The sequence below is a fragment of the Leptonotus elevatus genome, chromosome 17, assembly GCF_054856555.1.
Source record: "Leptonotus elevatus isolate MCC_2025b chromosome 17, RoL_Lele_1.0, whole genome shotgun sequence".
Classification (NCBI taxonomy): Eukaryota; Metazoa; Chordata; class Actinopteri; order Syngnathiformes; family Syngnathidae; genus Leptonotus; species Leptonotus elevatus.
The window spans coordinates 11,507,733-11,523,377 of NC_141255.1; the positions used below are offsets into that span (position 1 = coordinate 11,507,733).

At 38.3% G+C, this 15,645-nt stretch overlaps 1 protein-coding gene across 1 annotated transcript; it reads right to left on the reverse strand.

Moving 5' to 3' along the window:
- Nucleotides 1-56: 56 nt before the first annotated feature.
- Nucleotides 57-12,532, reverse strand: podxl (podocalyxin-like). The gene is made up of 8 exons (XM_086058261.1): nucleotides 12,115-12,532; nucleotides 5,136-5,717; nucleotides 3,568-3,764; nucleotides 3,428-3,451; nucleotides 3,131-3,263; nucleotides 2,273-2,316; nucleotides 2,064-2,183; nucleotides 57-1,591 (listed from the first exon to the last, which is right to left on the reverse strand). Exons 1-8 carry the CDS (start codon nucleotides 12,149-12,151, stop codon nucleotides 1,397-1,399), a joined length of 1,332 nt encoding a protein of 443 aa, XP_085914387.1. The 5' UTR covers nucleotides 12,152-12,532; the 3' UTR covers nucleotides 57-1,396.
- Nucleotides 12,533-15,645: the final 3,113 nt, after the last annotated feature.

The window sequence follows — 15,645 nt, forward strand, 5'->3', positions numbered from 1 at the left end:
TTTTGTCTTACCTTTCTACTTCTCGTATGTGTTCAAAATGCAATTTAACTCCTGTATGTGGAAGAAAAAAAATCTTTATTTGCAAAAATGTAGTGACAACAATTTACAACTTCCAGTGTGTTAGACCCCTGTTGTTCACTTCTGTCAGCAAACCAACCATAAATACAAAAAGTACAAATACTGGAAACATACTTGAGATATCAAACACACAAACACGTTTAATTGGAGGTGATGAATTAACAGATACAGTAATCCCCTACATATTCACAGTCCGCTATTAACAAATTCACCTTTTTGTGCCCCCACACCGTTTTGTTTTTTTTTGCCTGAAAAAGTGACATGGGTGCATTTTTCTGTACTTTATGAAGTGCCCTAAAATGCCACAAGATTGTGATTAGTGGAAAATTATGGGGAGCCACATATTTATTTTTATTTTTCAAAATGGAATACCGCTATAATCCGTTACACATTTATATTTAAGGGTAATAAGATGAGTTTGAAATCAGTTTTGTGAAGTTTGTGGTATATTTATGCTTCCAAATATTAACATAGGCAATTATAAACATATTAGCAGCATGTCAATTTCGTGTGTTTTTTCACTAGTTGCCAAAGAGCGGGGGATTACTGTAGTTTGAAGTTGAGATATAGTTATCAATTGGTTTAAAGGGGAAGGAAACCATTTGAATACATTCAAACACGTGCTCAGGTCAAAAATGACTTGAACCGTACAGCATAAGCAATAAAAACTAATAATTCGATATTTACAATGTTCAGCAATAAGAAGAATTTAGTTGGCCTGTAGTGCCTGATTGTCATCAGACTAAGTTTGATACCCAAGTAAAGACAGTGATGCATTGAGATACGGGTTTAATTGGTTCCATTGAAATGAATGGAAATGTCAATGCAATGCAGCAGCCCCCCCCCCCCCCCCCCAAATGCAATGGCACTCTTTATATTGTAATTTATAAAAACATACAGTAGTGACATAATTAAATAGAGTATAAAGAACTATAACAGTTTTTTGTTGGCCACCTAGGAGCAGTATAATATCGATGTACTTGGAGACATCACTCAACAAATATCCGTTGGGTAAAGGTTGATCGTATCAGGGCACCATTGTTGTTTCTTGGGAATATAAAGCAGCCATCCCAATTAGATGTAATTATCCATATTTTAAAGTGTCTTTGAACTTGTTTTGTGGGATACACAAAGCCGGTGTGTGTACAAAGTGTATAATGAGCATTTATATAAGCCCTTTTGTAAAGGCACCGTGTGTAAACCTCACTTGCGTTATATGTTGAAGCCGGCCGGGTGTCAAAGCAGTTCAGTGTGGATACCCACTGCGCATTTCCGTTTTATTGGTGGTCATGTTTAATGTGTGCCAGGCTGTCACGTTTTACAGGTGCGTGTCCTCCTCGTCGGAGACGTCCTCCTTGAGCAGGTTGTCGATGGGCACGATCCAGCCGTCATTGAACTCGCCGTTGAGGGCCACCTTCTTCTCCTGCATCTCCGGCTGCACCTCCATCACCTCCAGTGTGGGGTTGTCGTGGTAACCATTCTCGACCGTGTGCAGCTCCTCAGTCAGGTGTTGCTGGTGAGTTCCAACGGACATTTACCCATTAATTGCAAGTTGCTATGGTTAAAGGACTGTATTCCTCAAAAAGGCATTTGCTCAAATGATGTTCATTTGAGGCACAATGTCGTTGATGAATTATGGTGCGAACTTGTGATCAATGTACAAATTAAAGTTTTCATATTACAAAGGAATAATAGTAAATACCGCTGCACATCTAAAGGCATTAATTAGAAAAAAAATATTCTGTTCATGCAGTATATCCAGCAAAAGTTTTCTAAATTCCACTTTCCCTATAATGCCACATTTTCAACACGACAAAAAAGGTAAATTTTTCCACAAATTCAACCATTCCAATTTAAAATGTACATTTAATTCATCCAGGGAATTTTTTTATTTAAATTGACAACTCACCCAATACAAGCAAATGGATATTTTTTTTATTTGATTCATTGCTCAACATTTAGAAATAGGAGAGATGGCCACGTACCTGGTTCTCGCTGTAAGGTTTGCGGTGGTGGGACGCACACACGGCCAGGATGATGATCATAATCAGCAGAGCGCCGCACGAAGCCAAAATAGCAATCAGGGTTTTGTTATCGGTCGCTTTCTTCATGTGCACAGCAAAATAATCCAATGGAAATATTAGTGGCTTGTTCAAGCTAAGCATGCTTTGTGACTGTATCAGAGCCAACCCACCTTGGTTATTTCTTCATAATACTGAGTTGCCAGGGCTGTTTTCACTGTAACAGACATACAAGTGTTTATATACGGAAGCGTATTGCATTCACTTGAAAAAAAGACAACTCCTGTTTTTCTGACTAATTTTTGGGGCGGAGCTTTGTTTTTTTGGGGGGGATTATTTTTTTTAATTGTCTGTTTTTCTGAATACTTATTTCTGTTTTACAGAAAAAAAAATTCTGTCAAAAAAAATATTCCGAAAAACAGGCTATAAATAATTAAAACAGAAAAAAAAATTCCCCGAAAAACAAAGCTGGTGTTCTGTTTTTCGGAGTAATTATTATTTTTATTTTTACCTCTGAACTCCAAGTGACTTGTTGCAGACTCGCTAATAGCTGAAGCGGACACTTTGCCGCAGACCTCCATATGCAATAAGATGGTCATGTTTACTTAATGTTTCTCAATAAAGGAATGAATGTGTATACTGTATTGTGGTTTGTTCTCTAATCTCTGAGGGGAAACCCCTTTAAAAAAATATTCAGGAAAACATTTTTTTATAAAACACGCAAAAATTACTCAGAAAAACGGAAAAAAATATTCAGAAAAACAGGAAAATCTTTTTTTTAAACTGAAAAAAAAATACTTTAAAAACTGGGGAAAAAGTATTCAATAAAAAAGAAAAAAGTACTCAAAAAAGCAAAGCCCCCAAAAATTTGCCAGAAAAACAGGACTTTTTTTTTTCCAAGTGAATGTAATACGCTTCCGTATTTATATGCTGTTTGTGTTTGTTAGTGGCCCAGGACATTTATTCACTGCGCATAGCGAATTACATTTGAGAGAAGCAATTTTGCTGTGATAAAATGGAGTCAGCAGTACCTTTGCCGTTGATCTCCACACAGTCGAAGAGAAGTTTGCCTTTATGGTGGCGCCATGTCAACGTGCAGTTTCCGTCCTTCAGGTTGCCCATGAGGCGCCTGCACACCTCCACCAGGTCTTTCTCCTCCTCTTTCTGCACGGGCACAATTAGCAAAGTCAGGAGACGGAGGAATGAATGGAGGAAGTTATGAATTGTGAGCGGATAGCAAGTGTGTTTATATGCACACGCGTTTGAGGCAAGGAGAGCTAGAGTGGGATACAGAGTGATTAAAAAATAATAAGAAATCAAATCCCTACCTCTTGTCCATTGTTCAGTGAGTACTAGACATGATGGAGGAGGGAAAAAAACAATATTGCATTTTAGACAAAAGCAATTTAGTTTATCAGCAATTTTTATTACAAGGATGCACTATTCTGTTCCAACTCTCCTAGCTTACCGAAAACTTCTTTATGTAAGATTCAGTTGTTGTGGTTATTTTCGAGGACGTGCCGCCAGGGGTCCCACTTGTGGTTACAACAGCGGAGGGGGCAGTTGAGGCCAGGATGGGGGGCCTCGTCGTCGTCTGTTCTCTCACAGCTATTCTGGTGGTCCCTGAAGTCACTGTTTGTTGGGGGCTCGTCATGGTGGTTTTAGCTACAGCATTGCATTGGATTAAAATAGACGTCAAAAAAAAAAAAATAACTGAATTAGTTTAACGTTTTTTTCCATTTTTGTTAACAAGAATATGAAAGCCTAGAATTTTGTTTTTGTACATTAAGAACAGATATAAAATTTGTGATTAATCTTGAGTTATCTAGTGAAGTCATGCGATTAATTACGATTACAAATTGTAATCACCTGATGCCCCTAATTTTTAATAATATTTTCTTTTCTTTGAATTTTTTTTTTTTTTAATAATCTTTTTTGTTAGTGTTTTAAGAAAGGATTATTAAAAATTAGGGGCATCAGGTGATTACAATTTGTAATCGCATGTCTGCACTAGTTAACTCACAATTAATCACAAATTTGATATCTGTTCTAATACAATAAAAAAAATCTAGGTATTCATACTCTTGTTAACAAAAGTGGGAACATTTTTAAACTAATAAAAATTGTTCAGATGAATTTTTGACGTCTATAGCCATCGATGGCATTGAATGAGTTAATATAGTTACTGACATCTGTTGTGATGGATTAGGCACAAAACAATATATATATATATATATATATTAGGTGTGTGCCAAAAAATCGATTCCCATAAGAATCGCGATTCTCATTTAGTACGATTCAGAATCGATTTTAAATGTCCCAAAATCGATTTTATTTAAATGTTTTCATACTGTCTTCCCTTTGTTTGTGTGTGCCTTTATTGGGAGCGCTGTTCATGTTGTACCCAATTTGGCCACTTAAGGGCAGTGTGGTTCCACGTGGTCTGATACACTGTTAAGTTGTAGCCACATTAGAGAGTAGAAGGAAAAAGTCACGATCAAGTTATTCCAATAAAAGTTTTTTTGCAGCATGGAGCCGTTCTTTTGAGTGATAAAAGTGCAGTGAGAAGAGCACTAATTAGCATTAGCGAGTCAGGCTGGAGTAGATCATTACGATTCCTTGAACATCTATAAATTAAAGCAAAAATCATTGTCAATCAAACCATTTTGAATAAAAAATCGTTCTTAATCGAAAATCGGGTCTGAATCGAATCACACACCCAAAAATCTGAATCGAATGTTGAGACATTCAAAGATTTCCACCCGTAATATATATATATATATATCTATATAGATATAGATATATATATATATATATATATATATATATATAGATATAGATATAGAGATATAGATATAGAGATATAGATAGATATATATAGATATAGATATAGAGATATAGATATATATAGATAGATAGATAGATAGATAGACAGATATATATAGAGATATATAGATATAGATATATCTATATATATATATATATAGATATAGATATATCTATATATATATATAGATAGATAGATAGTGGCCTTACCTGATTTGACTTCCTGTTGCGTTGTCTTGACGATGACAGTGGTGTGCATGGCGGGCTGATGATCTGCCGTAGTGCCGCGTGTGGCCACTTCAGTCGTAGGCGTGACCGTGACTATATCATTGGGGTTTTTGCTTGGGGCAGGTGCTAGTGTGCCAGCCACTGTCGTGGCTGTGAGGGTGGCTTTTGACGGGTCCGTTGTGATAATTGGGCTAAGAAGGGTCGCACTCTTAACAGTCAGTGGCACGCTGGAGGTGCCAGCAACAACTGGGGCGTGCGTTTGTGGCCGATGCGGTTGTGTTGGGGCTGTCGTTACCTTGACAGTGGGTGCCGTTATGTGGGCAGGTAAGGTGACCAGGGGTAAACTCGTTGGGACCTGCGTCACCGTACTTGTGTCAGCAATTGTTGGCGCTACAGTTTGTGTTTTGTCAGTAACGGGCTCTACTACAGCCTGTATTGTAGATATGCTGGCATCGGTTGGCACTTTCGTGGGTGTGGCTGTCGTCCCTTGTGTGGGAGCCTTCTTCGCCACAGTCACTCCGGTAGCTGCCGTCGTGTCTGAGCACGCTTTGTGACATAAAAGACCTAAAAATAGAGTAAGAGTATATATATATATATATATATATATATATATATATATAAAATCCTAATTATATTTTTTACCACTGTAAAATCACTGCACTTCTTCTTCTCCTTTTCCTTTCGGCTTTTCCCTTTACCACTACACAACAGTACTGTAGAGAAATAAAAAAAAATAATAATGTATAGGCCTACGTAAATATTATTACCATTAACATTTAATTTTAGTTCAAAAGCAAGCTAATTGGTGACATAATGTAGGTAGTCAACACTAATCTGGATTATGAACACAAATGTATAAATTCATTCACTGCCATTAATGGCTATAGACGTTAAAAAATCATTGGAACAATTTCTATTAGTTTAAAAAAAAAATCCACTTTTGTTAACAAGAGTATGAAAACCTAAAACATTTTTGTTGTACATTTATAACAGATATAAAATTTGTGATTAATCGTGAGTTAACTAGTGAAGTCAAAAAAATGTTAAACTTATAAATATAGTAAAAATTAATTAATGGCAGTGAATGAGTTAATAATGAAAATATGTACTTTAATTGTCTTATTTCAATAAATAGAAAAAACATTTACAATTTCAAATATCAATTGGAATTTACAACACTAAGGTATTTGGAATTATGGTCATGTATTTACTGTATATGATTCATATTTATAACAAATAATAGAAGAAGAAAAATATTTTTCTATATACTGTATTTTTAAATTGTTTTTTGTGAACAACTATATTGTCACTTTTAGGAGCTAATGTATCAACATTGATCAGTTTCAGTTATCAGTTTATTGGCTTGTTTTGAGTTAATAATAATAATAATATTTTTTTTGTAAAAAAGGTGGGTTATCGGGCAATAAGAGCCCACAAACAAAGACACATTCAAATATCAAAACTGAAATAATGTTAACATTCACTGCTAATATTATTTCAGCCATCCATCTTCCTCCATCGCTCTATTTATAGTGTCCGGGCCAGGATGTTGTACACAATAAACTTGGAAGCACCACACCTCAACAGTCCATTGCCTTTTCGTATATATGTGTGTGGAGCAGTGGGCTATCCACGTCTGCACTACAATAGTGTCTGGCCCTACCACCTCTGTGGATTGTGACCTCCGCCCAGCTATTGTATTATACCCCGCGCACAAAACCACTGATGACATATGACATATTACAGCACAATTAGCCATGATTTACTGGAGATGATGTCATCTCCTTGCATACCAACTTAACTTAACACGCACCAACACCTACAGTAATACAATTACTGACATATTTATAGATTACTATATGCGATATTTGTGTTCATTTGTTTATTTTTGTATTCATTATTCACAGTTTCCCCCATTTTTTTTCCCCACATTTTTTTTGATGCGATAATTATTTTACTGCGGAAGGCACAGTTGCTGTGATTGGCTGCTGACACTCCAGAGTGCAGCCTGCTTCTCGAACAAATCTGCAGTTGCAGGACAAACACTTTCATTAATACGCCTTAATCATAACAATCCTTTTTGGCCTCTGAGTCGCATGTATTTTTTCTTTTTTAACTCATTCGTTGCCATTGACGGCAATTGACGTCAAAAATTCATTTGAACTATTTCTATTAGTTTAACATTTTTTCCACTTTTGTTAACAAGAGTATGAAAACCTAGAAAAACGAATTATTGTTCATTTAGAACAGCTATAAAATGTATGATTAATCGTGAGTTAACTCTTGAAATCATGCGATTAATTACAATTCAAAATTAGGAGCGTCAGGCGATTAAAATCGTAATTAATTGCATGACTTACGAGTCAACTCAAGATTACTCACATATTTTATATCTGTTTTAAATGTACAATAAAAAAAAAAATCATACCCTTGTTAACAAAAGTGGAAAACAATGTTAAACTAATAGAAATAGTTCAAATGACTTTTTGACGTCTATAACCGTCAATGGCAGTGAATGAGTTGTGATTTTCTTACAACACTACTACTTTGAGTGATTGCGTTTAAACTTGCTGAGCAACAAATCATGTCATTTTCCCACTGTCAGCGCAGCATCTGTTTCTTTGCGGGTGACAGCACCCCTGATCCTTCCACTATCTCCACCAAGGTTGTTTTTAACCTCACCCACGCATTCCTACTGATGTACTGTAGGTCACCTGCGGTCTCTTAGATCCACTACGCTGAAGGTTTGAACAGCAGACACAAATATATGGTCAAGAAGGTGGCCTGACTCAAATGGATGGCCTCCCATCTATTTTGAACCTCTTTGTTGCTAAATATGGTGAAAAGAGTGAGCATGAAAATTGGGTTAGTGGCTCAGGAAGACATTACATCTACTAATCGGACACATTTATGAGTGTTTTTGTCTGCCAGCCAGCTAGTAGTTTGTCCACTTTGCCAAGGACTGCGGCCCCGGACTGATCACAACTCGCTTTAAACAATGCGCTCCAAAAAAAAAAAAACCAGTGGGACAAATCTTCCCCATTACTTTGGTGACACCCCCACAAAGGGCCCCCACGTGCGCTCATGCAACGATTCCACATCCCCTGGGCCTCGTTACACCCAGAGAGCTAATTCGGCCGGGCGCACCATTGTGAGGGGGCACCGGGTGAAAGCCGGATAAGGGAGGGGTCTTCCCAAAGTGCGGTGTCGGGAGGTGAGGAGGCGTGATTGTCGTCGGTGGGAATAAAGAGCAAGACAAGTGAGAGGGAGGAGGGTCAGAGGAGAGAACATGAAGAGACGCTGTAAATTGAACTGCCAAATGGAAATGAACTGTCACACACACACACACACTTGCACATTATCCACTGTAGCACACTCCCCGACCTTGGAAACCAGACTGGTATGTGTATTTACACAAGCTGTGGGGTACGTTTGTGATAAAAGTGCACCCCTCTCGTAGTAGTCATGAATAAAGATAACTTTGAATATCACTTAAAAAAAAATAAAAAAATTACCGTGTCTGATTAACCTTTTAACATGTAAGCATGTATCCCACATACCGTACACGGCTAATTGAGCACCAACCATGGTGTGTTTTGAGAATGTTGCAACCAGACGGAGGAGTTGACATGCTAAGATGAGGCAGATTGAAAAGAAGAGCGAACGAAAACAAGACGGGGACACCATGCGGTGCGAAGGAGGTCCATTCGGTACCAGGTGCGGGGCCTGAGTAATGTCTCACACCTGGGAAAGGATAATGGCATGCAAGAATATATATATATAGTGTATACAATACATAAGTCATCAATCAAAACGCAGTCTCTTAACTCATTCACTGCCATTGACGGCTATAGACGTCAAAAATTCATTTGAACTATTTCTATTAGTTTGCCACTTTTGTGAACAAGAGTAAGAAAACCTAGGGGAAAAAATGTACATTTAGAACAGATATAAAATTTGGGATTAATCTTGAGTTAACTAGTCATGTGATTAATTACAATTTAAAAAATTAATCGCCTGATGCCCCTAATTAAAAAAAAAGAAAAAGAAAAGATTATTAAAAATTAGGGACGTCAGACTATTAAATTAATTGCATGACTTCAATAGTTAATTCACAATTAATCACAAATATATCTGTTCTAAATGTACCATTTTTTAAAATATGTTTTCATACTTTTGTTAACAAAAGTGGAAAAAAATGTGAAACTAACAAATAGTTCAAATGAATTTTTGACGTCAATGGCAGTGCATGAGTTCATGACTTGGCATAATCCAAACGTGAATATTGTACGTGCAGTTACAAAAGTAGTAGCTCAAAAAGGAAAGGGAACCGTTACTTTTGTGGAATCACATTGGACTAAACATACCGATAACCTATTCTAATATCTTTGGCAGGGGTCATCCAAAATAATGCAAAAACCTACAAGAGCATGCCTCCCAATTAAAGCCTAACCCTATTGTAACTTCCTTGGCAGAGGTTGTAATATAATATTTATTCATGCATGATTTTTGGCCACGCTTACTGGTTTAAAGTGCCTATTAAATGAGTTTTGAAATGAAAGGGATCCATGTTTGGCTTCTTTGGTGAAAAAAAAAAAAAGAAGAAAGAATGTGACATGCTTATAGTCTATTAATGGTAGCGGTAATAATCCAAAATAATTTCAAAGCCTCTCAGCCTTAGTGTAAATGGGGCTCTAAATGCAAATAGCTGTATTTAGCTTCTAAAGTGCTGTTTATAGGACCCAGCCTTTAACCTAGGGGTGGGGAAATCCGTTCCTTGACAGGCACTGTCCTGCCAGCCTGTTTTAGATGTCTCCCTCCTCCAACACAGCTGACTCACACCGCTGATGATCAGGATTGTTGTTGGACTTCTACAGAAGTTTCCAATGAGCTTATCATTTGAATCAGGTGTGTTGGAAGAGGGGAAACATCTCAAACAGGCAGGGCAGCGGCTCTCGAGGGACGGAGTTCCCTACCCTGGCAAAGGTAATAATGCAAAAATATATTCATGCACGATGCTTTTTTTTTTTCTTCTTCTTTTTTTTTTCGCAATGCAGGCCACATGAAAAGGTTCCACCAAGCGAGAGAAGGCGGTTCAAGGTCATCTCCTGCCACCACACCCTCCTTGGGAACCAGGATGTTGATAGAAAGTATCCCCTCCCCTTCCACCCCCCCTCCATCTATTGTTCTCACTTCTCTCCCATGCTCCGACCGGCAAGCAAAGACACCAAACCAATGTGCCAAAGCAGGCAGCGTCTTCCCCCCGGCACCCTGGTGTCCTGGAATCTGAACCGCCTGTTATCTTGTAGGAAACTGACAGGTCACGACCCCCAGCCAAAAGCAGAGGACAGCCTGTCTGCGTAGAGTTCGGAAGTCCTGGTGAAGACTGATAACTAATGACGCTACCAATTCCTCTTGGCCGGCGTCCGAGTGTTTGATTCAAGCATGTTTTGGAGGTAAGTAGAAAAAATATATAATAATAAAAATAAATAAAAAAAAGAAGCTGTTTTGACATCAAACAAGCATTAAATAACGTCAGGTGAAAAGTGACAAAAACAAAGACTCACTCACCCAACACTTTGGTTATAGTAACTAGATTTGGTGTAACAAAAGAAGTGACCATTTGACCCTGCAGTATTCGAACCTGCTTTAACTTCATAGGCAGAGGCAAAATTCCAAAATGCAAAACCCGAGGAGAACATAGCAAGAAAAGTAGCGCTGGAGGCATGGAACCATTTTTCGGCTGTTTATGGAATCATAGTTGATTGAGAAAGCCCAAAATGTATACTTGCCTTGACAGAAGCAATAATCCAATAATAATACACGCTAACCAGGTGGAGTCATAATGAACTCCGTATGCGTACAATATTATAATTTCCTTGTCAGCAGTAATAGTGCTGAAAATATATAACATGCAGGATGCTTGAACGTTAGCCATAATAGTCTGCATGTTTATATGACATATAACACTTTGGGCTGAGGCAATACAAGAACATAAACATGCAAATGAAAAAATACAGAACAATACGTCATCATTGTTTAGTTGTGACATCTTGAATATTCTTTCAATTGATTCTCTTTTTAAGTGTTAAATTGATATACTTTTGTTCACCAAAAACAAACGTAGTACAACCTTCAGTCAACGCTTTTTTAGTCCTGCGCACGTTGAAGCCTTCACGTGCTTGTGTAGTGTTACAAATACACACACGGCATGTTCACACACTCTTTTCTATTTTTAGGAGTTTGTATTGTGCTGACAGGCTTTCGATTGAGTTTTTCTATCGGGGGGCGGTGGGGGGGGGGGGGGGGTGGTATTGGACGTGCGGCCTGTGTCACACGTTGTTTTTCCCAGGGTAGAAAACTAAAAGCTCCCATTTGGATTCACGCAGCGCGGTGGCTGAGGCAGGTGCATAATTAAAGAAACTCTCTTTACTTGCAGCCAGGGAGGGAGGTCATGGGTCTACTTCATTATTCAAGCTCCTCTAGACTTTGTAGCTGTGTGTGTGCGTGCGTGTGTGGGTGTGTGTGTGTGTGTTGGGGGTGGGTTGGTGTTATTAATTATTTTGAATTAAATGTACATTCGTTTTATCATTTATTTTTAAAATTGTATAATTTAGTGTAATAAATCAATATAATTTACTTAAATAATTTATTGAATAGAAATTAATTTGAATGAAATGCATTTTATGTCAAATAAAAAATCTATTTTTTAAATATTTTTCATTTTTATCTGGATAAAATAAGTTTTCATTTTCTAAAAAATTAAAAGAAATGGTAGCAGTCCAGCTCGATTTTGGCGAATACTGCACAATTGATGACACCAAAATGTTTCCATGTGCATCCCATGTACGCGCACCTGTTGCTGTGCGCGCTCTTGTCACCTCTTTACGCTTCCAACATATTCATGTATTCATTTTTGTTTTGCATTAATACAAAGAGTAAGAACTCAACAAGTACTCACTAAGCAGCAGACACGCAATCCTCATAGTGGCTCCCATCCTATTTGTGCGTTCTTCTTCTTCTCCCAGATGTAGCTATCATTCATGCAGTGGATGAGTTTTTAAGTGTGCTAAAACTGGAGCCGCGCCGTCCTGTCACGCCTTTCTCCTCCAATTTGAAGTAAATGATCTCGCCGCGAGGGCCTTTTGTGTTTTCTTCCTTAAAAGTGAAAGCCAAGAATGCTTTTGTGCATGCCTGCGTCCCCGGCCCTCTTTGCAGAGATGGGGATTTGGGGGGGACGAGTTTTTCTGCCGTCTCCTTGGCTGCGCTTGCTCGCTCCCTCCCTCTCCCTTTCGCTCCCGGCTAGTATTGTGCTCAGCGCGGCCCTCACTCTAGCACTAAAGAGCTGCTCATTGCCATCCCCGAACCATGCCTGCCTCCCTTATCAAGAGCGCGGGCCAATCCCGGAGCGGCGTTTTAAATAACAAAGGAAGCGGTGAGACAATGAGGCCCTCTGCTCCCAAAATGCTGCGTGACATCAAGGACGAGGGGTGAAGTCACATCAGCACCGACCGAGTGTTTGATCGAGTCAACATTGTGTCAACTTGTCATCTTTTGACATTTGGATACCAACACGGCACGTCGTGTGTGTTCCAAAAATCTATCATCAGCATGCAACGTTGTGAAGAATCTTAACTCATTCACTGCCATTGACGGCTATAGACGTCAAAAATTAATTTGAAATATTTCTATTAGTTTCACATTTTTTCCCACTTTTGTTAACAAGGGTATGAAAACCTAGAAAAAAAATTATTGTAAATTTAGAACAGATATAAAATTAGTGATTAATCGTGAGTTAACTAGTGAAGTCATGCGATTAATTACAAATAAAAAAAATATCGTCTGACGCCTCTAATTTTGAAATAATATTTTATTTTTTGGTTAATTACTTAATTATTTAAACTCAAGATTAATCAAAATTTTTATATCTGTTCTTAATGTACAATAAATGTTTTCTAGGTTTTCATACTCTTGTTAACAAAAGTGGAAAAAAATGTGAAATAGAAATAGTTCAAATGAATTTTTGACGTCTATAGCCGTCAATGGCAGCGAATGAGTTAAAATAAACAGCTAACATGATGGACTTAATAAGTGATTTATATAAATGCCTTTTTTGATAGTCATTCTCAATCATCTCACTTAAAAATTGCCTAGCTCTCCAAGTACCTAGCATCTAACATTCAAGTATTGTAGTGTAGTAGTAGTAGTAGCTGCTCGTCCCGGTTCAAAATGAACTGTGCAATCAAATTCATTTATTTGCTGTGACATATTCTTCGTGAGCAACGTCACTCTTCTCTTTGTTTCTTTCAGCGCTTAACTCAGTTTTAAATCACCAAAAACACGTTGTCACTGGAAAGAAAAGAAAAAAACAGCAGCTGACGGCACTGGAAGCATTTATTCCAAAATAAGACCTTTGTCAAGATTCACAGACTTGTATATGAGTGGACTAACAATGAACAGTAGAAGCAGTAGAGCCCAAGTTCTCATAATATGCTCAATTATTCAGATTTTTGGGTCTGCGATTCGATTCAGAATCGATTTTCAATTAAGAACTATATTTGATTCAAATTGATTTGACTGACAATGATTTTTGCTTCAATCTATTGATGTGCAAGGAATTGTAATGATCTACTCCAGTCGGACTCGCTCATGCTAATTAGCGCGCTACTCATGGCACTTTTATCACTCAAAAGAACGTCTCGACGCTGAAAAAAAAAACTTTTATTGGAATAACTTGATCGTGACTTTTTCCTTCTACTCTCTAATGTGGCTACAACTTAACAGTGTATGAGACCGCGTGGAACCACACTGCCCCTCAGTGGCCAAACCGGGTACAACATAAACAGCGCTCCAAATAAAGGCACACACAGACAAAGGCAAGACAGTATAAAATAATTTACTTTAAATCGATTTTGGGACATTTAAAATCGATTCGGAATCCTACTAAATAAGAATCGTGATTCTTATGAGAATCGTGATTCTTATGAGAATCGTGATTCTTATGAGAATCGTGATTCTTATGAGAATCGTGATTCTTATGAGAATCGATTTTTTGGCACACCCCTAATAACTAGTCATTTGTACTGAAAGTAAACCTGAAATTAATTAATTGACACTCCACAACTGTAGGGGGAGTAATAGGGCGAACACACTTGGAACACTGCTGTATCTAAACTGCTTACAAACAAGCTTAGCCTTCAAAATTTAAACAACTGTAAGCTTGATTATCACATTTTATTATCCAATTTAGCATAGTTTTCAGTCTGTATGTAAATAATTTGGATATGTCACGTAAAAGACAAGACTTAACCAAATGAAACATCCGTACCCAAGCTGTGACTCATATCGTTCACATCTCAATCTTTGAAGTCCCCCCCCCCCCTCCTTCTTTCCTCCCCGCCATGATTAAATAACTGATGCAGTGGCAGGAAACCGCCAGGAAAACTTCCACACCCCTGATCTTATCCAAGCTACTTCTCTCCCCAGACATCAACACGCTCACCAAACAGGCCTGGGTTGCACGTGTTGTGTTGCGATCACCGGCGGGAGAAGTTCGGAATGATGTCCAGTTTTCACCTCATTTGAAGGTAAAATTGCAGTATTTTAAAAGTCAACTTAAAAACGGCAACACAGCAAATCAAAGGAGATTATATTCCGTATCAATAAATGTACGTATGCTTTGCATTCATTGTAATCCTAGGATTGGTTCATGGTAAATATCATTCCTCATCCTTCAGCCTAAAAAAAAATGAAAAAGCCTGATACTCAGATGAAACTTACAAACGTAAACCTACAGAGAAAGGCCTCCCCACTGATAAATTCAACAATTCCTGAAAGATGAACCAAGAGTTTGAATCATGACATGATCATATAAATCTGTTACATGAAGATGTATGCTCACAATAAATTCACTTGAAACAAGAAGGCAACATTAAATTATGAGTCGGATTAGGACGCTACCGCCCTGCGATTGGTACCGTTTCACAACACTGATAGAGGCGCTGAGCAGCACCAGGCGGACGGGTTGAAGATATGGAGGAGTCTAAGGTAGGGTCAGGGGGGGGGGGGGGGGTTCTCAAGATGAACCAGAAGGTGCTAGGAGGATTGTGTGGATGTGTATGCGTGCCACATTCTTAACATGCCGGTGTCATTGTAGCAGGCTAACGAAGGCTGGGTGTGGTGTGGGTACGAGGGGGGTTACAGCGTGCCCCCCATCCCCCCCCACCCCCACCCCCTCGGTTCGCTAGACTACAGGACAGAAAAGTTGGACGGGATAGAGCGGCTGAGCTCACAAGTGAGGAATTCAAACGCCGGACATGAGAGGGCAGGGCCCGATGCCACTAGTTTGTGTGTGTGTAGAAACATCGCACACGTACAAATCCGTAGTGATTAGATATGATTGTATTGTTCCACCAATTCAGAAAACAAGAGTTTTTTTTATATATATATTTTTGGGCCAAATTACTAAAATATAACCCAACCAAACATTCTA